The sequence below is a fragment of the Pseudochaenichthys georgianus genome, unplaced genomic scaffold (assembly GCF_902827115.2).
Source record: "Pseudochaenichthys georgianus unplaced genomic scaffold, fPseGeo1.2 scaffold_493_arrow_ctg1, whole genome shotgun sequence".
Taxonomy (NCBI): domain Eukaryota; kingdom Metazoa; phylum Chordata; class Actinopteri; order Perciformes; family Channichthyidae; genus Pseudochaenichthys; species Pseudochaenichthys georgianus.
In genome coordinates, this window is record NW_027263055.1 from 104,508 (window position 1) to 130,521 (window position 26,014).

Genomic DNA, 26,014 nt, shown 5'->3' on the forward strand with positions numbered 1-26,014 from the left:
CTCTGACCCATGCGTACGCACTAAGCACAACAACGGGAGGGACGAGAAACTGCGACACCGTTGGCAGAAGGAAGAATGGAGAGAAATATGTGGAAATAATACCATCAATAAAATGTTACCTCTCATTTATCAAATATGAAGAATTCATTTTCAAACACAAACATAACTTGGAGAAATAAATAAATACGGAAATGTTATTTAAAACCACCTCGAATATCCAATCCAATCCAACTTTATTTATATAGCACTTTAAAACCTTCAGACCAAAGTGCTGTACAGAGTAGTGTTAATTTCGTCAGCTATTTTTTAATTTAGTTTTAGTCTTAGTCCTGTGTTAAATTTCCTTTTTAGTTTTAGTCATATTTAGTCACCTTCATCCTGTTTTTATTTAGTCAAGTTTTAGTCGACTAAAAGTCTGAGCATTTTAGTCTTATTTTAGTCAAAGAAAACTAATTATTTTAGTCTACTTTTTGTCAATGAAAACTGTTGAGTCTTTTTTAGTCATCAGATTATATAGAACATTTCAGTCAAACTAGTCTAGCCAAAACCAATAATTTGTCATTTTAGTATATAAATAAATAAGATTATCTTGTCCTTATTTGATGAAAAACACAGGTTGAATGATTAAGCAGCTTTGCATAGAGTATCTGCTCAGGTTTGTGGTGTTTGTACCAGCTGTGTTATGGCCACATTGCTTCCCTTCTGATAAAACAATGCATTCGCTTTTTTCCTCCGCCTCATTGGCTACAATGAGGCGGAGGAAAATGGGCCCAAATATCACATCGTTTCTTTCTCCCAAGCAGTGGTGGCTTTAGACTTCTTCGTTGTCAGTCATTTTGACGGACAGGATTGTAACATTTCCGTCATAATCCATTATTACCCGTCGAGTGCACAATGTATCACTCACTCGCGCTGACGGGGGATATTCGGTTAACGCGACCACTGCTCCTAAGCCCTGCTGTTGCCATTTTATTTTCTGTTAAATAAGGTTAGTTAGACCATGAGTCAGACCCGAGTCTTCCTGACAGTTCATATTGTGCCGCTGCCCGGTGTAATTCAAATGTATGGCCGCGCGCAGCACAGAAACAGCTGCTGCTCTGCCGCAGAACCGGAAGTGGAACTGCTGGGAGAAAAACTGACTATCAGAGATTTAACGTTATCTTTGATAATATTTCGTCTCCTCATTTTTCGTCAACGAAAGTAAAGAGAGATTTTGTCATAGTTTTTATTTAGTAAACTACATTTTCGTCTCGTCACTTTTCGTCAACGATATTGCATGATGATTTCGTTACAGTTATTGTTTACTGCCGTCGGTGCCGTCTCGTCATCGTCTCGTTTTCGTCATGGAAAAAAAGGTCGTTGACGAACATATTTCGTCATAGTTTTAGTCAACGAAATTAACACTAGTACAGAGAGATAAGCTCACACAACATAAAATAAGATGTCTACATCAACGAGCATCTGACCAAGTACAACGGCGACATAGCCAGAACGCTCGCTTCATGAAAAACAGAAGACAGTTCAGAACACCTGGACAACAAGCTGCAAAATATTTCTAAAGCTAAACGGAACACCTGAGGAGGCCAAAGTACTGGTCATCAGAAACATGGAGGATCTGGATGAATACCAATAATCTTCATGTTCTGGACCACACGTGAGGTAACAAGCACTTACACACAACCATGACTCATGGTTGCCATGGAGGCAATCATCTTCAATAGCGGAACATATTAATATCTCTCAGATGATCAAGGAGCAAGACCAACTGTTGCTAAAAACATTTGAATACACTGACGATAAAACAAAAGATCTGGATTATGAAATAGACCCGGACAACAATTTCTTCTCTTCTACCATCAACAACTGCTGTTATTACACTGATCGACAGTACAACCAGAGCATACCACCAGAGGGCAAGCTCTCTGCTATTCACTTCAACAGCAGAAGCATGTCTGCAGACTTTAACCTCATCAAGGAATATTCAAATCAGTTTCAACAAACATTTAGCATCATTGCCATATCTGGAACTTGGATCACGGAGGACGAAGGCACAGACTTTGAGCTGGAGGATATGAACTCAGATACACACATAGACAAAGCCAGGGTGGAGGAGGAGGAGCCTTGTATGTGGACAATACTTTACAATTCAAGGTGATGAATTATATGTCCGTGCAGTTCTCCATGAAGGTAAAGTGAGCAAACAGTCTCTTGTGAAATGGAGCGTCTGCATTAAAAGCAGCCTGGATGTTATGATCAGTTCCATTTGAGCAATAAATCAAAACAAGTATGATTTGTTTGTGGTGACCAGTTACTTGATCCAGATGTTTGGTATTCATAATTTACACATTTAAATAATATGATCACGAAATAATAATACTACAATTCTATGTTCTTATGTTTAAGGGTATACCAGTCACAGATGTGGATTAAATTGCCGACCGGTATTTCATTTCCACTGCAGCTACTGCCAATACTTTAGATGACGTCTTGTTCTTATTGCTTCAAAGGCATGGCCAAAGGTTTGCATTCTGGACTCTGGAGGCCAGAAGCTGGCTGGAGGGAACCCTTCAGCCAGTGTTCAGAGTGCCACGACAGGTTATCTCCCTGGAGAGGGAACAGCAGACCCCGCCTCACCCCCAGTGAAGACACAGCAGACCCCGCCTCACCCCCAGTGAAGAAACAGCAGACCCCGCCTCACCCCCAGTGAAGAAACAGCAGACCCCGCCTCACCCCCAGTGAAGAAACAGCAGACCCCGCCTCACCCCCAGTGACTGACCAATCCGATTTAAAGCGTACTCTGTAATCGTATCATTCTTCCAGCTGTATGCTTCCCTGCTGAATATATTTACTGCTTACCGTATATATAATATCTTATTTATATCTACTAATTGATGTTTGTTTCTGCACTGCTGGTAAGATGCTAAACTTCACTTTGTTAATTAAGGTAGTTAAGGTGAATCTAATCGGTGCTGCTACCTAATGGCGGGGAATTACAGCTCTTCTTACAATTGACGCAAGGAACAATTAGTTTAAATCACATTTACCTGCAACGCTATTTAAAGCATCGTCAATATATCACATTTGACTCTGTATTCCTGTTATTACACAAAGGGAAAACAGCCTGACTGATACTGGATTATTTAGGCAATAACAATAATATACAACTGACGTATAATATGAGCTCTGCCAAAACTGCCTGACAGCAGTGTGGAAATTAAAATAAATAAAAATGTATTCTGAACTGAAATGGCTCTCGGTCAAACCGCTTGTTTATCTTTTGCAGGCTGGTGCATGAACACACTCAACATACTCAATACTGTGGGCAATCCGTATACACACGGCATCGAGGGGAAAATAACGTATCTATGCCACCATTTTAGATGCAGATTTTGTTAAACTAATATGTTTGCGCTGTGGACCAACACTATACATTGACGGGGAAGGGGGTAGCAATAAAGATAACACCATTAAACTGTTACACAACATAACAGAAATAATATCGATAGCAGCGTCCCTAGCAACCACCTTGGTAACAATGAAAATGTTGAATGGACACAATTTCCTGAAGTAATCTTCGTAATAACTAGCAAACTAAAGATCATGTGCATCCACTGCACACACAATCTGGAATAACAACTCATATTTCTCGCATCAAATGACATCAAAACGCATTTTAATGGCCAAAGAAACTTTAAATAGGCCTTTTCCACCTAGAATAAAACGAATGTTGGCCATGTTTTTTTTTCCTGCAGGGAGAAATGTGAAGATCACGTGACATAGACGCCAGCCATTGCAATGAATGGTGAAAAAAAACGTCCTACAATTTCAGAGGCGTTTTTGTAGAAATACTACGTCCTACGTTGTGGACCAACGTAGTTATTACACGTGTTTTTGTGAGACTGGGTTGGTGTCTCAGGGACACAACGACATGCTGACTGCAGTGGGGTTTGAACCTGTGCTCCCCTGATCTGAACACCAACGCTCTATCCACTGCGCCACACGCCTCCCTATTTTCACCTACATTTGATTGATTTTGCTGACTTATAACAGAGCTTATGAGGCGATACACCTCTCGTGAGCGGCCCAGACCTTCGTATGTTGTTCTGTATGTGGCCCTCAGTGAGAAAGTGTGGACCCCCTGCTCTAGATACACACACCTCGTTGTGAATGGTCCGTGTGAGAATATCTCTCTGTGTTGATTCACCATGAGGTCAGCGTGCTGCTGATGCTCAGGAACACCTGCTGGATGCATGTTTTAGAGAGGCCTTATTCCTCTCCTGTAGTTCTATGTTAGTCAGTGGCGTTTTCTCCCGGAGGCCAAGGGAAGCCGGCTTCTCCTGTTTTTTCAGTTTGTAGTTATCATTTTAATAAATAAATAAAACACTTTGTTTAGTTTCAGTAATTATTCTGTGCTGTGTGCTGCTGCCATCTCTCCCCATTCTCGACTCTCTGAGGACGGATATTAAACTTTGAAGTCATCATGTCTTTGCTGTCAGGATTACTCTGTGTGTGTGTGTGTGTGTGTGTGTGTGTGTGTGTGTGTGTGTGTGTGTGTGTGTGTGTGTGTGTGTGTGTGTGTGTGTGTGTGTGTGTGTGTGTGTGTGTGTCCTGGCAGGCCGGTGGGGGAATCCCTTAGTCTTGGCGAACACCAGGGCTGTTTGAACTGGTCCCGTTTTTCCCCGCATCGTGATAACTCTCACCTCAATGACAGAGAACCAGCAGAAATATATTGAGGTGACTTAATAACCATCATGTGATCAAGGGGCGTCTGAAAGACACATTCACTCATTGATTATATATATGTAGATATACCAGTTTTAGTTTCACATGATGTGTAACTCTTCTCTCATCTTATTAAAAGTACATCTTTATATCTGGTATGTAATGAAGGAGTAGTATAAAGTGACATCAAATGAAGATACTTCAGCTAATACAACTACCTGCAATCTGTATTTGAGTAAATGAACTTTATTTACTTTCCAACCATGAAAAACTGTTTATTTTTGTCCCGTTAACTGTTGCAGTTATCTGAAATGTATAAACCTCATTAAAAGTTTAAACAGGTCGTTTATTTGAATGTATAAGCATCAAAAACCTATTTCATTCAGTGTTTAGAAAGGGTGAAGTGTGAACTGTGACATACACGGAGTAGTTTCTATGTAGAGCATCATATATGTTGCATTCATTTAGTAGCATTTATACATATATTACTGTGAATGCAAATGAGAGATATAATCCAGACAAACAAAGAGTAGAACAAGAACGATATGTAGCTCTGATATGTAGCTAAGCCAAACGGTTCATTGTCAGGCTTTAACTGTTGCTGTTACCTGAAAGGTATAAACCACATTCAAAGAGAGAAGAGGTCGTTTCCTTCCATCAGAAACTTTTAACCAGTTTCTAAGTATCGTTTGTTTCATTTCCAGCTCGTCCCGTCTTTGTTTACAACACAGACTGCTAGCTCTGAAGCTAACCAGGGTTGCTAGCTGTGGGTCCCTGGCTGGAGTGAGATTTTGATATTTAATTACACATATGCGCACTAAATGACTGCTATGGTGTCAGCAGCGGGACCTTAGCATATATATAGGATATACAATATATACAAATACACAATATTGGACACAGACTATAAAGGGCTCTCAGTTTCATTCACTAATGAAAGCCAAGCACATGTTTGTCTCCACTGTCTCATTGTGTGCAGAGGCCTGTCGCGATAAGCTAACAGTTAATTTACACACGGCATCTATTGCACGTCTGTCCGTCCTGGGAGAGGGATCCCTCCTTTGTTGCTCTCCCTGAGGTTTCTCCCATTTTCCCTTTAAACTGGGTTTTCTTCTGAAGTTTTTCCTTGTACGATGTTGAGAACTTCATAGTATGAAGTAAATACTTAAAACGACAGTTAATTATAAATCATATATGATCAATCATATTCTTGTATGAACCCATAATGAGAATTCTTCTTGATGGTTTTTGAATATGTATGTATGCTTACAATTTTAGTTGGTGCTGTTTGATAACTTTGCGTTTTAAAAAGAGGGTGTTGACAGCTTCATAGTATGTTGAATACTTAAAACGAAAGTTAGTTATAATTAAATATAATCAATTATATTCTTGTATAACCCACAATGAAAATGCCTCATATTTTAGGTTTTTCTATATTTACAGCATAAACAAAACAAAGTGGTTTGTTAAGTTGAGTGTAAGGCCTATGATTTATGCCCTAATCTCTGATAAGAGAGTAGGCAGTTTCTTCCCTCTCCTCTCACAGAAGGGAGGGGGGCTCCAGACTTAAGCAGAAACACATTGAGGCCTCAAAAAGGTGGTTATGTCATAGTCATAGAATATGTCTAGTCATGTTTTATTTTACACAAACTTGGGAAGGTGTGTCTTGTGCCAGAGCCAATAGAATATGTTGGTTGGGTATAGAGGAGGTGTTTGTGGGTTTTCTATCCGGTTTTTTGAGCATAAAAAGACGGGCTTTTTTGGATTTCGTCGGGGAGAGAGGGGGAAACCCCTGGTATACTCTCTCCTGGTAAGCTTTGTCCTTCAGAGCTGGGTTAATAGCTCTCGGTAAGGTTCTCTCAAACTTGGTAAATATCTTTTGATTTTCTTCATTGAAAGTTGAGTGAATGTCTTGGTTGAAATGCTGAGTGAATTTCTTGGATGAAATGCTGAGTGAATTTCTTGGATGAAATGCTGAGTGAATTTCTTTGAATGCTGAGTGAATTTCTTTGTTTGCTGAGTGGAATGTTTTGTATGAAAGAGAGGGGGAAACCCCTGGTATACTCTCTCCCGGTAAGCTCTGACCCTCAGAGCTGGGTTAGACGGCTCTCGGTAAGTGGTCTGCTGGAAGACGTTGCTAGAACGACCAGAATACATGATTTGGGTTTTCTGCTGGAAGATGTTATTAGAACAATCCAGAATACATGATTAGGTTGCTGGAAGACGTTGCTAGAACGACCAGAATACATGATTTGGGTTTTCTGCTGGAAGATGTTATTAGAACAAACCAGAATACATGATTTGGGTTTTCTGCTGGAAGATGTTATTAGAACGATCCAGAATACATGATTAGGTTGCTGGAAGACGTTGCTAGAACGACCAGACTACATGATTTGGGTTTTCTGCTGGAAGATGTTATTAGAACGATCCAGAATACATGATTAGGGTTTTCTGCTGGAAGATGTTATTAGAACGATCCAGAATACATGATTAGGTTGCTGGAAAATGTTGCTAGAACGACCAGAATACATGATTTGGGTTTTCTGCTGGAAGACGTTATTAGAACGAACCAGAATACATGATTAGGTTGCTGGAAGACGTTGCTAGAACGACCAGAATACATGATTTGGGCTTTTGAATGAATATGAATTAAGGTTTTAGATAAAAAATATATAACCCCATTTTGATATGTTTTGTATGATTATAATGTGTTAAAAGGTAAAGACTCTGTATTGGTTTGGACCTACTTTTTCTTCAAATAAACTGATCTCACCTTTTGGATTGGGACAATAAAAGGGAAAATCTGTGCTCTCCTCTCCTGCTTCAAAGGTAAGACTGCACTCTGCCACACACATGTTTAGGTCGGAACACACCCCATTTACTGATACCAAAGTCCTTCGGGATCGCTTAAACAGATTAAAAAGAGTTGTCTGAATTGAAACAGCAGTTAATTGAACCTGGTTCTTCGGGGAGTTACTAGAGGTGAGATCTTGCTGACGTTTGGTGGATCTGAGCCAAGCAGTAAACTTACATAGACTCAGTAACTTCGGTCAGGTCAATTAGTGAGGTCAGAGTAATTTACCGGAATAAATTATCAGGACCTCACCTATACTCTAAACAACGATGTGAGGGTCTAAGGACAGAGCGTCTGAGGACAGAGGGTCTGAAGACAGAGGGTCTGAAGACAGAGGGTCTGAGGACAGAGGGTCTGAGGACAGAGGGTGTCGTATTGTCATACTGATATTCTGTACACACTGTGAAGACCACTGAGACAAATGTAACATTTGTGATATTGGGCTATATAAATAAACATTGATTGATTGATTGACCCACCCCTTTTTTCAAACGCTCCCTTTTCTGGTTCATCTGCGGCGGTAACAGGTTTTGTGCGTGTGATGATTCGGCTGTACCTTTAGTAATGAATATTAAATGCTCATTTGATCATTGGTTTTATTATGAAAATGTCGAGACAGGAAATACTGTTTTCACCCGTGACTTCACATGGAGGCTGCCGCGTACCTCAGATCATCTTCCTAATATCTATAGAACTATAGATCCTACACATCGACTGGACGTGGATTCTAAAAGTACAATCTACACTTCTCGCTAGGAATCTAATCAAAAAGCGTTTTAATGCCAAACTATCCTACAATCTAGGATTTTCCAGAGAGGGTTATTTGTGAATAAACGTCCATCTGTGACGTTTGCATTCAACGGGAGCAGCACGTATTAAGCGCCTGAACAATCGGCATAATTGGTCGTATGAGTTGGAGGACTTGTTGAAACAGACTCGTCACCCTGCATAGTTGTTGTGTTTTTGCAGCATTTTTGTTTTTGCAGCATATTATAAACATCCCCTTATCTTCAAATACCCAGGTTGTGTAGTGATGTATTTGAGGTGTACTGTCCACATCGCAGACCTGAAGTCGTGCAGTCGATGGATGCGAAGTGTACAGGACCTTGGTCTCTGAGACAAACTTGTATTTGACTTTCATTAGTGAATGAAACTGAGAGCCCTTTATAGTCTGTGTCCAATATTGTGTATTTGTATATATTGTATATCCTATATATATGCTAAGGTCCCGCTACTGATACGATAGCAGTCATTTAGTGCGCATATGTGTAATTAAATATCAAAATCTCACTCCAGCCAGGGACCCACAGCTAGCAACCCTGGTTAGCTTCAGAGCTAGCAGTCTGTGTTGTAAACAAAGACGGGACGAGCTGGAAATGAAACAAACGATACTTAGAAACTGGTTAAAAGTTTCTGATGGAAGGAAACGACCTCCTCTCTCTTTGAATGTGGTTTATACCTTTCAGGTAACAGCAACAGTTAAAGCCTGACAATGAACCGTTTGGCTGCACCCGCACTGCGAGGGGGGCCAAGTTCCCATCAGCAGAAACACGTGGGTTTGCTGTCCTGGCTCCAAGATGGTGGAACGAGCTCCCATTGACATCAGGACAGCAGAAAGCTCACACACCTTCCAGACTGAAACTCATCTCCTTGGACTCCACCTCCAGCCATAGAACTACGAACAAAGCACGTATATACTAACAAAGGAATGCATATAAAATGTATATAATAAGATGTACTTTTAATAAGATGAGAGAAGAGTTACACATCATGTGAAACTAAAACTGGTATATCTACATATATATAATCAATGAGTAAATGTGTCTTTCAGACGCCCCTTGATTACATGATGGTTATTAAGTCATCTCAATATATTTCTGTTTCCTTTCTGCTGATTCTCTGTCATTGAGGTGAGAGTTACAGTACTGTACTGTACAGTACAGTACTGTCCAGTACTGTACTCTGTACTGGAGGTGAGGACCCCCTAGAGGAGGTGAGGACCCCCATAGAGGAGGTGAGGACCCCCCTAGAGGAGGTGAGGACCCCCAGATACATGAAGCAGATAATGAACAGTGAAACTCGCTCATGGACTTTAAGGTGAAGACTTTAAGAAAAGGTTTTCCCACACTCTTTGTAGGAGCCATTTTATGGGTGTTGCTGGCGTCTCAGTTTACCTTATTTATATGAATAGTGCAATATCAGGGTCTATGCAGGAATCCTGAAGTCTGATTTAATACCTTTGAAGACCTTTAAGACCCTTTCCATACATTTTAAAACCTCATCGCAACTTCCAGTTCTAACCGGTTACATTGGGGACACACTTTACCTCACATGTACTATATTGATTAGCTAAACAGAGTGCAGACAGACTAGCCTCCTCTCCACATGAACTTCACCCTCTCTGTGAAGGTCAGGGTTAATGCAGCATGCTGCTTTGCTGCTTCTGTGCTCTTTCATTCCAGTAGAACTCCTCAGAAACCAGTAGAAACCAGTATTTGACAAATTAACAAAACTTTGAACTATGAAATATATTAAACTTTGGTGAGCTTCAGCGGGGTGATGCCATATAGGAGCTCCCTCACAAACACCCAGGGGTTCAATTGGGCTGGGAATGTCCGGGGCTAAGCCCGGCACATAGGACGATGCTCTGGCGTCATCACCCTCACACGTGTCATACATTTACAAAAAACGATATATCTGTTAAGACTTTTCTCCTTCTTAATATAGACTATCTTTAGGGTAGATATGTGTTGACCTTACTTTAAAATAGCAGATCTCTGTGACCGGATATCGTTTGGCTTAGACCCCGGCCCCACGAGGACGCATACAGTAAAACGCAAACTCAAAAAAGTCTTCCGTTCACACGCATTCGATTCATTAACGCGTCCGTTCACACTAGACCGCTGGAAATGCTGGAAACGCTGTAGTACATATGCCAGGCCTGTAAGTGGCGCTGCTGCCGCCACAAAATACACCAAAAGCAGGGAAGAAGACCCCAGAGCATGGTTGCCCTTCTGTTTATTCTCCGCGGTGGACGGCGTGTTCTCCTGCTGTACATCTCTCAGGTATACCCCCCCCCCCCCACCGAGCGGAGCGAGGCAACGAAACTTAAAATAAGAAGCAGCATTTTATGGCACGCTATGCATGGGGCCACCTTTACCTCTTTCACACCAACGCAACTCCGGTTCAAGCTCCGTGCTAGAGCTTTTCAGGTTCAGAACCAGTTCTTCGGTTTAGCTCTGGCTCTTTTCACACCGCCCAGAGTCCGACTGGTAATGCGTCGTTGCCTCATCGTTTGCGTCATGGCGTAACCGTTTGCGTGCCTGCTTGATAAAGCCAAACCGCGCGGATGAAATCAGTTGCATTCATTTCTTATGGCTCTATCTGCAGCTTTTCCGGAGTCATTTCTGTGGTTTAGTTATATTCTTATAAAAAAGTGTACTCGTGTCAATAAAGGTTTTTTTGAAACACAACTGCTTCCGAGGTCGGTCTTATTTCTTAAGGTGGACTGAACCATGAGTGTGGAGTAACGTTGTATCTTTCATTTAAATGAACTGTAACCTTCACCCAGGTATGTAACAGCTGTTCTCAAATGAACACGTGAAGTAAAGTTTAATATTTATAGTTTTATAGATTTATAATGAGTTATAATGAGGTGATCAACGTGATCACCTCATTATAACACGCAGACACGTTGCTTCACCATGAGCAGAAACCTTTATATATACAGTCTATGGCAGAAACTCTAAAACTCTTGTTAAGTTTCTCCATCGTTGTGTACAAACTGGATAAAACGCGGGCTTGTTGTTGTTGTTCAGGAGTTGATCTGCCCCTGCCCCCGCCTTGACGTAAGCGTGACGTATGCGGTGCTTTTGCTCTGGCCGGACAATTTTTTGGTGCTTGAAACGAACCGGATTCCGGAGCTAAGAGGCTGCTCCGCTGCAGTGTGAAGAGGAAAACCCGGTGCTTTTCAAGCTCCAGCTCCGAACCGGCCCTGAAACACCGTTGGTGTGAATGAGGTATCAGAGCCTCTCAGCCTGATACCTTGAGGGGGTTTCCCGACATGTCGTTGCAGTAAATGAAAGGGTGTTTCATGTTGTCGTTGCTGTGGACCTTCTTAATACCTTGGAAAATGCAGTTTAATATTTTTTAATAGCCTTAATTTTCACTAAATTGATTGATCAACTTTTAATACCCCGCGGACACCCTGAATGTTATTTTGAACACTTGGTGGTGGGGTGTATAAAAGGGGTCATAGGTGACAGGAGAGGAAGTGGACACAGGAGGAAGAGCATACCGATTCTACCAGACGGCCAGCCCAGACGATGCTCATACTACAACTATTGACTCAGTGTACTTAAACCTTGGTATGTAAAGCAATAAAACAGCGCGGTGTCGGCAGAAGGACAGAAAACGAAACTCAAAGGAACAGTGAACATTATCCCTGTCAATTCTGACGTTACGTCAACAGATGGCGCTGTTGGGATGCGATCTGTAATGGAAAAAAGAATTACCCAACACAAGGCCAATAGATGGGAATTGTATATTGTAAACTGTGAAAAAAACAATATATGCTTAATTGCGGCTCCTACACTCTGAAACCCACTATGGTTTTTCTCCTGAGTGAACACGAAGATGTTTTTTGAGAGCACCTGATGTAGTGAACATTTTCCCACACTCTTCACACCAGTACGGTTTTTCTCCAGTGTGAATACGGTGATGTGATTCTAGAGCACTTGATTGAGTGAACGTTTTCCCACACTCTTCACAGCTGTAAGGTTGTTCTCCAGTGTGAATACGGTGATGTGTTTTGAGAGCACCTGATGTCGTGAAAGTTGTCCCACACTCTTCACACCAGTACGGGTTTTCTCCAGTGTGAATACGGTGATGTGTTTTGAGAGCACCTGATCTAGTGAAAGTTGTCCCACACTCTTCACAGCTGTAAGGTTTTTCTCCTGTGTGAATATGTTGATGTGTTTTGAGATCACCTGATCTAGTGAAAGTTGTCCCACACTCTTCACACCAGTAAGGTTTTTCTCCAGTGTGAATACGGTGATGTGTTTTGAGAGCACCTGATGTAGTGAAAGTTGTCCCACACTCTTCACAGCTGTAAGGTTTTTCTCCAGTGTGAATACGTTGATGTGTTTTGAGATTACCTGATGTAGTGAAAGTTGTCCCACACTCTTCACAGCTGTAAGGTTTTTCTCCAGTGTGAATACTTTGATGTGTTTTGAGAGCACCTGATGTAGTGAAAGTTTTCCCACACTCTTCACAGCTGTAAGGTTTTTCTCCAGTGTGAATAAGTTTATGTCTTTTGAGAGCATCTGATCTAGTGAAAGTTGTCCCACACTCTTCACAGCTGTAAGGTTTTTCTCCAGTGTGAATACGTTGATGTGATTTGAGAGCACTTGATGTAGTGAAAGTTTTCCCACACTCTTCACAGCTGTAAGGTTTTTCTCCTGTGTGAATATGCAGGTGGCGCTTTAAAGTTCCAGATGCTGTAAAGGATTTGTCACATTGCTGACAGCTGTGACGTCTCTCTCTTCCTTTCGGTTTCTAGAACAGACGGACAGAGAAAGAGAGAAAGTCAATCTAAAAAGCATAAATACACAAGTTAACACAATAAAAACTCACTTAATATAAACCTTGAATTAACAAAATACTACTTATCAACTGTTTGTCTTTATTATATTTGATACAGTAATACAGAAATATTCTAACCAAAGTATATACCAGAGGTGGGGGACTCGAGTCACATGACTCGACTCGAGTCACATGACTTGACTCGAGTCACATGACTTGACTTGCCTATTTTTTTACTTGAGACTTGCTTGAATAACCTTGATAAAAGACTCGACTTGACTTTGACTTGGTATTCATGACCTGAGACTTAGGCTTGAGACAGATGACTCGAAAGGACTTTACTTTTTAAAATAGAATATTTGCATTTGTATTGTACGAAGCCCCTAGAGGGCAATGAAAGAAAAAAAGAGAGAGAAAGTCTCTCGTTCGCAGGAGAAAGTGGAGCGCCCAGGAGACAGCCGTTTCATTGCAGACTGTTATGTTTATGTGGGGAAATACATACATTATTTGAGATATATTTCAAACTCGGACTTCATTTTAGGGACATTTCGGCCAGGGGTGTAGAGTTATTTGTTCAAGCACCGGATCGGCAAAACAGGAGAGTCTGTGAACCAGTCTGCCTTGACCTATGTATTTATGTCTGACTCTCACAGTATCTGCTGCTTCATAGAAGAAACCCTCCTTCACTTCATGAAATTTCTGCAGCACCAGGAGGCAGTAACGTGTAACTCAGCAGAATCTGAGAAGAGCAGCAGCAGCTGCAAAGAGCTGTGCCTTCACTGCGATTCCCTTCATTAGAACAGCCAACGAGCGACCGCTACGTTTTAACCACACCCACACCCCCACACACCCCCACACACACAATGATTTCAGAGCCCCACTCTCCATTGTTGTTGGTGTTGAAAATAAAACTCTAGTTTCAAAACCACAGTCTTTTAACTGATTTAAACTGGGGTTATTCATCAGGATTTCGTAGGACTTGACTTGCTTGACTCTCACCCCAGTAACTTGAGACTTGCACATGTATGACTTACTCCCACCTCTGGTATACAGGAGACCGAGGGAGACGGCATCCTGTCACTGCGAGTCTCAGTGTGCTCCGTTCCTCTTGGGTTTTGTTTTTTTGTCTAAACTTTGTTGTGTCTGTATGAAATGTCATTTTGAGAGACCATGCTTTTGATCCTGTGGATTACATTGGCCTTCTGCAGACCATGTCTGGCCATTCAACTTTCCAAGACACACCTGAGTGACAGCACGAACAGGTATGGCGAGGAGCCCCGGCCTCTACGCTGCTACAGCCGCGAGGCTATGCTAGAGCTACAATGCGATCGGCCTCCTACGAATACACCAAGCCATCTGTGCTCTTCGTTATTGGATGAAATCCCTCGGGAGCCGCTTAGAAACTCCAGGAAAAAGAGACGAGGAAGGAGGGGAGGCGTTCATAATACAGCGGAGATTCAGCCGGCCACCACTTCCATCCATCATTCTCACAAACCTGCGCTCATTGAGCAACAACGTGGACACACTAAGGACACACACAAGGTACTGTCATGAATTTCTCGAGGCCTCTTGATTATGTTTCACGGAAAGTTGGCTCCAATCTACGATGCCTGAATCTCTCTCTGAAGTACCCGGACTCGCCCTTGTTCGAGCAGACAGGGATGCGAACTCGGGGAAAACCAGAGGAGGCGGTATTTGTGTGTATATTAATGATCTGTGGTGCCGATCATACTCGGTCAAATGTAAAACCTGCAATCCCAACGTAGAAATTCTCGGCATGACGTCAAGACCCTTTTATCTGCCTCGAGAATTCGGGTGTATTTTACAGTTTGTTGTTTACGTGCCTCCCAGCGGCAGAGGACACTGTGTTCACGAGCTGCAACTCAGCCACACACCGTGCTAACAGACGCTAACAGCTAGCTGCAGTACAGATGCCTCTTCACTAATCCTCCATATTAATGATGCAATCCTTCTAATGTGCACTCAGCTGGAACTAGTGCTGCGTACCGGTACGCCGAACCGGTAATGGACTTGTAAAAAGTTTCAGTTCAAGTCCGGTTAAAACCGGAACGTCGGGAACCGGTACTTGGACTCGCAAAAAAACTAGCACTTACATATATTCTGGTGTCGGTGGTTATTTAAACATTCCCTGATGAACGTTATTCAGCGTCAATAAATGAGTGCTAATCCCAGTGTGCTCAGTGTACAACATCACATGTCATTTCACCTTCGATTCACGGTTTGAAAACGTAACATTTCGCCACATGCTAATGCTAAACGGAAGTGAAGAATTTTCAGAATAAAAGTATTAAGTTAATAGTGTGAACTTCCGGTTTTTTAAGAATAAAACTGATTTAAATTAAATAGTGTATTTAATTCAAAATTACGCCACATCAACATTGATTTTAATTTCTAACAGTATGTATGTACATCACTATGTATGTAGTATGTACTGTATAATGTACACATGTAGAGTTGTAGAAAAGACATGGTGTACAGACAGTACAGTACACTCTGACTGTACAGTCACTACAGTGTAGCCTATACTGTATAGTAGGTGTGTAACAGTGCAATGCGTATAGTCTACTCTACACTCTACCTTTCAGCAAAGCTTTAGGGATTTAGGCTCAGTCAGCTCAGGGACTGTTCGGTTACTTTAGTTTGGTAAATGAAACAAATGTTTGAACTTTGTAGTCGTTCACTGTAGTTGCTGTCATAAGTCATTTGTAGACTAAGTGGCAAAAAGTGTTTTTTTTACATTTGTACTTTGTAGAGAAATGTAGACACAAGTTGGAAGGGAGCGCAATAAACCTGACGAGTTTGAATTTGATGAGTTAATTTTCAATTGATAATTAGCTCACAATAAGTTCCCTTTAGTTACTCACACAACTTGACACAAGCCATGGGTTCAGGTCCGGACTTATAAGTCTGGACCTGAACCTGAATGTGAGTCCAGGTACGCAGCTCCAAGCAGACATCTTGGTGTCAAGAATGGCCAAAATGGAAGTAATCCATACCTGATTTACTGGTATGCCGCTTTCCTCACCAGGAGAGAGCAACTTGGCCAAACCCTGTCATCTGCCATCACAACCAATGTAGGGGCCCCCAGGGCTGCGGGAGTTCAGCTGTGCTCTCAGCTTCTTTTAGCTTCTTTTGATGACTTTACTGAACTGCTGTCTATAGTGTGATTTGACTTTGACCGTCTAGTCATTGTTGGTGATTTTAACATCCATGTTGACAACCCCCAGGACAGAGGGGCTAAAGAACTGTGTAGGAGCCAATTAATTGTGGGTATAAAGGTAGGAACCTATGTGTGTTGGTGAGAGGTTCCGCCGGAAGGCCCATACAGTTTTTGACCACACACAAGGAGCACACACGGAGAACACGCACACAAACACGGGATTAAAAACAAAGCAAAAGGTATTGTGTAAACCATAAATATCGTGTGGTGAATGAAACAAAGAAACCAGTAAACAATGGAAATAAATGGACTATTTGGAACTGGAAACGTTGGTTCTGACTTTTATTCGGCAGCAAACAAGGTGTGCGTCAATTACACCCACCAAGCGGATCCTCAGAGGCTTAAAGCGTTGGCTTAGCCTCTACAAATAGTCAAAAACTTTCCTTTTTTGGAGTAACACAAGAGGACATTTTTTCGTTGCGTTTATGGAACGCTGAGAGCGGCTGCTCACCTTCTACCGGACGCAGAGAGGAGGAAAACATCACACCGGCTGCTCAGCTGGTAGCAGCCACCTGACGCCGAGAGGAGGACGGCTACAACTCGTTTGCTCATCTGCTGCACAGGAAGGCGACAGGAGCAACGCGCTGAATGGTGCCGGGAAGCTTTTCGCCGCTTGGCACGGAACTACGTTCATCTAAGGAGGTATGTGTAGCGCGCTACAACCGGTTTAAATGCCATAGGAATTAAGTGGTGTGCACACATCAGGGGCGTAATTCCAATGCATTGGTTGTGAAAGGGATGAACAATAAGTGCTTGTATTGTACTGATTGATTTGTGACAATCCGTTTGACTTTAAGACATTCAAATATGGAGGAGCGCTCTGCGGACATACCAGCAGCTGACAGCGCGTCAGATTACGCGCTGTCAGCAGCTGGCAAGCTGGATAGCGTGGCCGGCTGTAGTGATGCGCAAAGCACTAAGCGGGTAGTTAAACTCTCTGCCAAAGCACTTGCGGAAAAACTTGAGAGGTTGCAAAATGGCAGAAAGGCTAAGCTAAATAAAGCTAGCAAATTAAGAACAAATATAAAAGATTTGATGTTAAGTGCTGAACATGCTAAGGTTCAAAATGCTCTTGATGGCTATATTGAACTGTGTGTTGAAGCCAGGTCTATGCATGACACTTTAATGGGTTTATTGCCACATGATGAAAGGGAAAGACATGAAACATGGTTTAAAGCCAAAATGATGTTCAATGATGAATTTATTGTCCAAATCAAGGTGTGGGTTTGTGAAACCAAAGGTACTGGTGATAATAATGATGAAATCAATCCTGATGACAGTGTTTCTAATGTTGGTAAATGTTCAAACAAAAGTGACAGCAGTACAAAGTCAAGTACAACTTCATCTGCACAAATTATAGCAGCAGCAGAAAAGGCTGCAATTGTTGCTCGCATGGCAGGCTTAACTGAGAGGCATGCACTGGAGGAACAGGAGCTACAATTAAAGCGGAAAAAGGAAAAGCTTGATTTGGAAACTGAGCTAGCTGTATCTACTGCTAGGCTAGCAGTTTTACAGGGTTCACATTCACGACGTTCCTCGCTTGCACCAACAAATGGAATGAACTCATACCTGGAAAAGGAAAAAAGGAAACTGGCATCGTTAAACATACTTAACCCCCTGGCAAAGGAGTATGATTCCACATCATGGAAAATATCCTCCAGCAAAGCAACAAAGATGGACATGGGACCAAAGCAAGCTGAAAGGCAGTTTGCATTTAAGGAAGATGCGTATGCACAAAAGCAACATCTGGGAACATCACATGGGTTGATAACTGGTGAATCAACTGCATGGGAAAGTCAACAGGACAATCACCATCAGCAAATCAATCTAATTCCACCTGAAGGTTTATTCACGATAATGCAAAAGAAAAATGAAATAACAGCTGCTGGTTCACCAGCAACGTTTACTGTCTCTACCAGCAAGAGACATTCCTATCTTTGATGGAGACCTGTTTCAGCACAAGGCTTTCATTAAAGCATTTGAACAAGGAGTGGAAAACAAAGCCGACTGCTTGTACTATTTAGAACAGTTCACAAAAGGACAGCCACAGGAACTGGTTCGTAGCTGCAGCACATGGCTCCAGAACGTGGCTACATTGTGGCAAAGGGTCTTTTGCAAGAACATTTTGGGAACGAGTACAAGATCGCTGCTGCTTACATCGGAAAGGCTCTAGCTTGGCCAACAATAACAAAGGCAGAAGACATTAAAGCACTACAAGCCTATGCTTTATTTCTGCGTGGATGTGCTAATGTGATGGAAGAACTTCAGTACATGCAGGAGTTGGGTATGCCCTCCAATGTGAAAATGGCTGTCTTCAAGTTGCCATACAAACTAAGGAACAATGGAGAAACAAAAAAAAAAAAAAAGTTTTAACATGTTTATTTATTGACTTTTCATTCCTGTATAATCATTTTGCGCAAAGATGGCACTGTTTGTCAGAGCACTTCATCCTTCTGGGATTTCATGAAGAACAGCTCCAACGCCTGTGTGTATGGGAACACCTCTGGTGCTGGTCCATTAACTGCCAGTGTTTCCCACAGATCTGTTTCCCACATATCTGAAATAGCGCTTGTTAGCAGACCCTTCACGCGATGGCAGAGCGAACAGGTAACAGGCAGGGCCCATAATGATAGCCCTATAGTTTAAATCTACTACCCACACATGAACATATGGAAATGGGTTACTATTTTAAAAAATAAATGTATTTATAAATGTATTTAGGAACCTATCCATGTGATTTTTAGTGGGGGTCGACCTCAAATCCTCTATGGGGGTCAAGGGGCATGCCCCCCGGTAAGATTTTATTTTGGAGTTAAATGCATCAATCTGGTGCATTTTGAGGGGAAAATATAGAGACTAGATCTATGGAAACACCTATATTAAACAGAACTGTATACATTTCAATAATCATAAAATCATGGCCATAACCAATACCATACCATTTCCAATATGAAAAAAACATTAATTTATTTTTGGTTCATTTATACAATATTAATCTGAACGAGAGAGACGAGTTATTGTTATTACAACGTGACTTCACTATTATTGAGCAACTCCTTTTGTTGGGTCATTTTATTGGGTTAAGTGCATTGTCAGAATAAGTGAGAAATGGATGTAACTTCTGTTGGACAGCCATCATACATGCTGAAGAAATATTGACTGAATGTATGCAATATGTATGGCATTCATAATTTATATCTAATTACATTAACTGTGAATGTCCTTCATTTTATTTCAAATAACAAAATATTTTAATAAAGATATTTGAGAGTTCATGACTCGCTCATGCACGATGCAAATCGGGCAGCCGTCTAGACGTCAAATGTCCTATTAGAGTTTCCGTATGGAGTTGTCAAATATGGCGGAAGTTAAACAAGTACAAACCACAGACTGTCCGTGTCATGGCGAATACAGTCGCTGCTTTATTTATGTCTCTGTATATGGTAGGGGTGTAACGGTTGACAAACATTTTGGTTCCGTACGTACCTCGGGTTTTAGGTCACAGTTCAGTCCGGTACGTTTTCGGTATCTCAGAAACAATTATCACAAAACATAAAATATATATATAGTTTTTAAATTATTATTAAACTGTGAATATTCACTCAAATAAATGCAGAATCTAATGAAATGAACATTGAGGTGCAGCATGTGGATGAACTGAAATAACCTGCATCTGAACTGCACTGTTCCTGAGCAGCAGCTTGGCATCAGGACTTGCTTGTCGTTGTGTTTTCATGTCGTCTAAAGAAAGATGAACTCGTCCACATGGCTGCAGAAAGGGCAGATCTGCTGGCACTAGCATGTCTCCTGCTGTGGAGAACACCCTCTCTAGGGACAGAGGCAGCACAGCCAGGTAGCGCTTTGCTACCATGGCAACACGAGGATACTTGGCGTTGGTAATAGCTCTGGCTCGGTCTGAACTCTCTGCGAGCGGTGGAGGCTACATGCTAGCGGGAGTTGGGTTTGCACTTCAGTCCGTTTTCTTTTGGTACCGGTGATATTCACGTTCGGTGATGCCTTTTCAAATTAGTGAAAGCTCGATGTATTGCCAGCCGCGTAATGTATAACTGGATAGTATCTTCATTATTTAAAATATATGACCGCCGGTCATTACGGCCGATATTCACTCTTAATAGTTTGATCGGTGCTCTCTATAAAGGCCGATCAGGAGAGCTGGATCTGATCGATATGAACCGCGAAGCACACAAAATGGCGACGTCAGAGTTCCCGTTAGCCGGAAAACCTAAATCTCTTCGGTCAAAATAATTTCCCTTTAGCGCAATACCACTTCAGTTGCGCCACTTATGTGACAGACAAGAGTATGTGACAGACAAGAAGAGTATGTGACAGACAAGAAGAGGATGTGACGGACAAGAAGAGGATGTGACAGACAAGAAGAGGATGTGACAGACAAGAAGAGTCAACTCTAATGTCTAACACGTAATGTGGAGAAAGAGATGTCCTGGATGGGTTGATTGTGCGTTGATCTGTTGGTAATGCCTCGGGGTTCCGGTGGGCATATAAACACATGCATAATGCTGCGCTATACTTTGTGGCCTCACCCGGTTGCATAGCGACACTTATTGTTCAGGTGTCTTTTAATAAGCAGGTAATCTATCATTAGCTAGAACTAGCTGCATCTGATCGATATGGACATAAACGCGAGTGAAGTCTGATCTGACGGGAGAGAGAGATCAGCTGCAGCGGTGAGCGGACAAAACACACACTTCATGTTAGAATATCACACGTAGCTATTTTAATGACCTCTCAAACTACCGTAACTAGTTATAGATATGTTTAGTTTCACTGTCGGGTCCCTCATTACTGGATCCGCGAGCTGCATGATACTGGCATGATAGATTGCCCGATGGGGCACCCAGCAGGTGAGGCTTCCTTGCCCGAGCTAGATACTAGACGGCCCCGGGCCATCGGGCAGTCCTTAATGTCGAGCCCTGCGTCACACCCCTAGTAGATGGCGCTCCGAGCTGAATAAGGGCGTCAAATGAAGGCAAGACGCCCGCCTGGCGGAAACGCTGGAGTTAGGAATATCTTGTGATGAAGTGCACACTGACCTGAGCTCCAGGGGCCTCCTTCTTCTCCTCCATGCTGCTCATCAGCTGTCCTGATGAAGACCACAGAGCTGCTTCATTATTAATATAATACAAATATTTAGATATAATTCATCATAAACTGTCAGCAGTGAAGAGGAGGAATTCAAAGAGTTTATTCAATGATATGTTCTATTTCTGGATGCTTCTATGTAGTGTTTTATCACACCACGTGCAGTGCCTCGTCTCATCTATGCTGCTGTGACGTAAACATGGTCCACATGGATCCATGTGGTCCATGTGATGCTAAGCAGAGGAGAACATGATAGAAAGGTCAGATAGTTATTAACGTTACATGCACATTACTTTAACCATTACGATAACAACTTGGTTTTCTGTGTAAATTATTATTAATATAATACAAATATTTAGATATAATTCATCATAATCTGTGTAGCAACTTACATTCTAACTTACAGCTCACAGTTAGTGCACTTTTATTTCATTAAAATGACTTTATTCACATAGAAAGTGACATTAATGGATGTTTGAACCACGGTTATAACGCTATCCGTGTGAAACTATCACTAAGTTAACACAGAAAGCAAACATTAGCTAGTGAGACTGTTTAATGTACTCCATGTATACAGTATTTTCTGTATATTGTGTATTCTTTAGATACTCTAGTGCAGTGGTTCCCAAACTTTTTGTGCCCAAGGCACACCAAAGGACAAGTAAAAATCTCAAGGCACACCTATTGTGCAAAATAGCCCTTATAAGTTATAAGGGCTATTTTAACACGTGTTATAAGTTATAACACGTGTTATCTCTCATATCATGTAAAATATCTGTAAATGTGCATAATTATTTACTAATGCCAAATAAAATGTGACAAAGACAACTATATTACTCATGAAATATTTATTAACGAAATATTTCAGAAATTAATTTGAAACGTTATCAAATTAGGCTTCATCAAAGCAGCAACACACTCATTTAAACCAGACAGGTCACAACATTAAAAATGAGACAAAGGAAATTCAGCAGAGAGAACTGTCAATGCAAGGAAGCTGCATTGTCCATGGTCCTGAACTACAAATTATAAATCTAACATTTCAGCAGAGATGGGGTCGTTAATTTAAAAAAAAGTAATATATTACACTACTACTACTACGTTACTTTACTCGTTTTCCTATCTGACCGTGGCTGTTCTCTGTCTCCTACTATCTGTATATTTTGCGCAGTCTATCTCTGCTCACGCTGTTGCGTCGGCGTGTTCTCCTGCGTGTTGGCCATGTGTTGCACTGGAACCAGACACCGCAAAGACTTCAGCCGAGCACGTACGAACTGCGCATGCGTGAGTGGCAATAACTCTCCTTACCAGCAGGCGGCGGTAGTGTGTATTCGTCATTCAAAACAGACAACAACCGGAAAACAGAGAAGAAGAACAGACTGTGATATAAACAAACAACAAATAGCGTGTGCGGTAGCTCCACCTTAGCATGTGTTCTTTGCAGGTGCTTGTTGAGGTTTGACGTGGTGTTTACAGCAGTGGATAACAGCTTCTGGCCTGGACACAGTTTGCACCTCACCGTCACATTCCTGTCTATTCTTCGGATGAACTCAAAATAATGAGCATACCTCCACCCCTCGAGAGTTATCGCTGACTCAGCCATGTTTATGCAGCACTGCACATGGAGATGTGGACGCGCAAGTCGCGCAGATTACGTACATATAAACCTACAAAGTACTGATATAGTAAATTAAAAAATAATTATTTTTGTGTAGTTGTATAATTGCAATAATAACGTATGGTTGTCACAAAATCCCACGGCACACCCGGACTTGCCTCACGGCACACCAGTGTGCCGCGGCACACCGTTTGGGAACCACTGCTCTAGAATCACATCACCGTATTCATACTGGAGAAAAACCTTACAGCTGTGAAGAGTGTGGGAAAACGTTCACTCAATCAGGTACTCTAGAATCACATCACCGTATTCACACTGGAGAAAAACCTTACTGGTGTGAAGAGTGTGGGAAAACGTTCACTCAACCAAGTAATTTCAAATCACATCTTCATGTTCACTCAGGAGAAAAACCATAGTGGGTTTCAGAGTGTAGGAGCCGCAATTAAGCATATTTTGTTTTTTTCACAGTTTACAATAAACAATTCCCATCTATTGGCCTTGTGTTGGGTAATCCTTTTTTCCATTACAGATCCCATCCCAACAGCGCCATCTGTTGACGTAACGTCAGAATTGACAGGCATAATGTTCACTGTTCCTTTGAGTTTCGTTCAATAGTTGTAGTATGAGCGTCGTCTGGGCTGGCCGTCTGGTAGAATCTGTATGCTCTTCCTCCTGTGTCCACTTCCTCTCCTGTCACCTATGACCTCTTTTATACACCCCACCACCAAGTGTTCAAAATAACATTCAGGGTGTCCGCGGGGTCTTAAAAAGTATTAAAAGTTGATATAGAGAGGGATCCCTCCTCTGTTGCTCTCCCTGAGGTTTCTCCCATTTTTCCCTTTAAACTTTTTTTTGCGTTAATAACGCGTTGACGCAAAAGAAAATTAACGCCACTAATTATTTCAACGCGATTAACGCATGTGTATTTTTTTTCCTCGGCCGCCCCGTAGTTTCAGAGCGTATCAAGTTTAAAATACCATCTACAAGCTGATGCTGACAGCCCCGCTCCTGCTGCCCGCTTGCAACAGACCACACTTCCACGCTCACCGGCAGGCACCGACTGGCCATCGGGAGGACCGGGAGGGTGTGTGTGTATATATATATATATATATATATATATATATATATATTTCGCCACAACTGCGCCGAGCACTTGACTTGATGCAGGAAGCCAGACAGTGGGACATTGTACGATAAGTCAGCACACTCAGCACGGATAGTGCGCACAACATGATTGCAGCGTCCAGGCAGCTCCCGTTCGAGCATATGCCTTGAGTTGCACATAGCTCCAACACTCCATCACACACACGACCCTTTAGCTTTAGCCGTGTTCGTGGTTATTGTGCCTTTTAGGGAATATTGTTACAAATACCAGACAATTAAAATGTCGTGCTGTGCGCTTGAATGTACTAACAGAACTTCCAAGAAGACTAACATGATAATATTATACATGTTAACCCCGTTCGCAGGTGTTTGTGTGCTTGGTAGCTTAGCTTGTTACTTATTAACCAGCTAAGGACGTAACCCTTTATGCATACATATACATTTTAGTTTATGATTCAGCCTTGGGTAAGACTTTTATAGTCTATGGCTATGATGCCCATAATGCTAAACGGGAGCAAATGTTAATAGGGGACCCAATTATCCCAGTGGTGGCCGCCGGAGCTAACGGAGCCGCAGGGGGCTAGCTAGCCCACTGCGGCTCCGTTAGCTCCGGGCGGTGGAGTCCGTCTTTTCTCAACGTGTGAATGACAAGCATTAAGAATAACAAAATATAGCTAATTCTCTTGCAGATTGTCTCATTTGATTATGAATGTAACGTTTATATAGGGGAACTACACTGTTAGCAGTAACTTGGTATGCATGTATTTCATGTTAGCTTAGCTTCTTAGCCTGAGCTAGCTCTGTTTACTTCCAGTTCGGAGGCAGCAGGTCACGCCTCGGCTCCGCCTCTTTGCCCTTATAGAGAGGTGAAGTAACGCCCATCTACTTCCGGCCCATTGGACCCCGGAAGCGAAACATTTACATTGAATTCAATGGAGAGAAAACGTATCTTTTGATCGAGGTTGGAATTGTGCCATGAACTACACATATGATGTTTGTCAATCTTAAACAATAAGTTCCATGTCAAAAAAGTCACATTTTGTCGTAAAACTGTTGAAATATAAGACTGAAAAATATGCGACTACAAATCCCAATTCCCATTCTGGGTCGCGTATGTGATGTCACAGGCGATAATGCTCCAAGTGGTTGCGACTCGTAATTAAAGCGAAGAAGATCTCATAACTGATTTATTCCCTCCAATAAATAAGAGATTGCTAAAAATAAATTCACTTTTACAAGATGCCGGTGTGCTTTGTACCAGGTTGTGATCATACCACTTGCTCGTTCTATCAATTCCCGTTTGATGAAAGGACCAGGAGTCGTTGGACCAAACATATCAGGTAATACACATGTTGTGCATGGAACATAGTCAAGTTAGCTACCTAGCTAGTAGCGAGCACGTTAGTTAGCATTACATTACTTAGCCTTGTCAGTTTTAGTAGCCTGAAGTAAACCAACATGTTAAACAGTAAGAGTAGTCATGATGGTAAGTATTTCGTGAAACATTTGAAGAGTAGCCTATCGCCCCCTCCACCGGGTGCTAAGGAAGCAGTCAGGGAGAGTCGAAGACAGGCAGGCAGCTTTGCATGACATTCAGGGTTTGTACGGTCATTGAAAACCTGGAAAAGTCATGGAAATTCAAAATGTAAATTCCAGGCCCTGGAAAAGTTATGGGAAACGATGTTTTTCCCAACGTTTTGGAAAAGTCATGGAAATGTAACTAAAGTTGCGTCAAATATAATTTACATTTTATCTCATCGCCAAAATAATC

The 26,014-nt window shown here is 41.9% G+C and overlaps 1 protein-coding gene and 1 pseudogene across 1 annotated transcript; one reads left to right on the forward strand and one right to left on the reverse strand.

The window, feature by feature from the left end:
- The window catches only part of LOC117442883 (zinc finger protein 729-like), a 179,399-nt pseudogene that overhangs the window by 101,258 nt on the left and 52,127 nt on the right, over positions 1 to 26,014 (forward strand).
- On the reverse strand, positions 11,755 to 21,518 carry LOC117442884 (zinc finger protein 479-like). The gene is made up of 2 exons (XM_071202503.1): positions 21,473 to 21,518; positions 11,755 to 13,132 (listed from the first exon to the last, which is right to left on the reverse strand). The coding sequence occupies exons 1-2, from the start codon at positions 21,512 to 21,514 to the stop codon at positions 12,182 to 12,184; spliced, it is 993 nt and encodes a 330-aa protein (XP_071058604.1). The 5' UTR covers positions 21,515 to 21,518; the 3' UTR covers positions 11,755 to 12,181.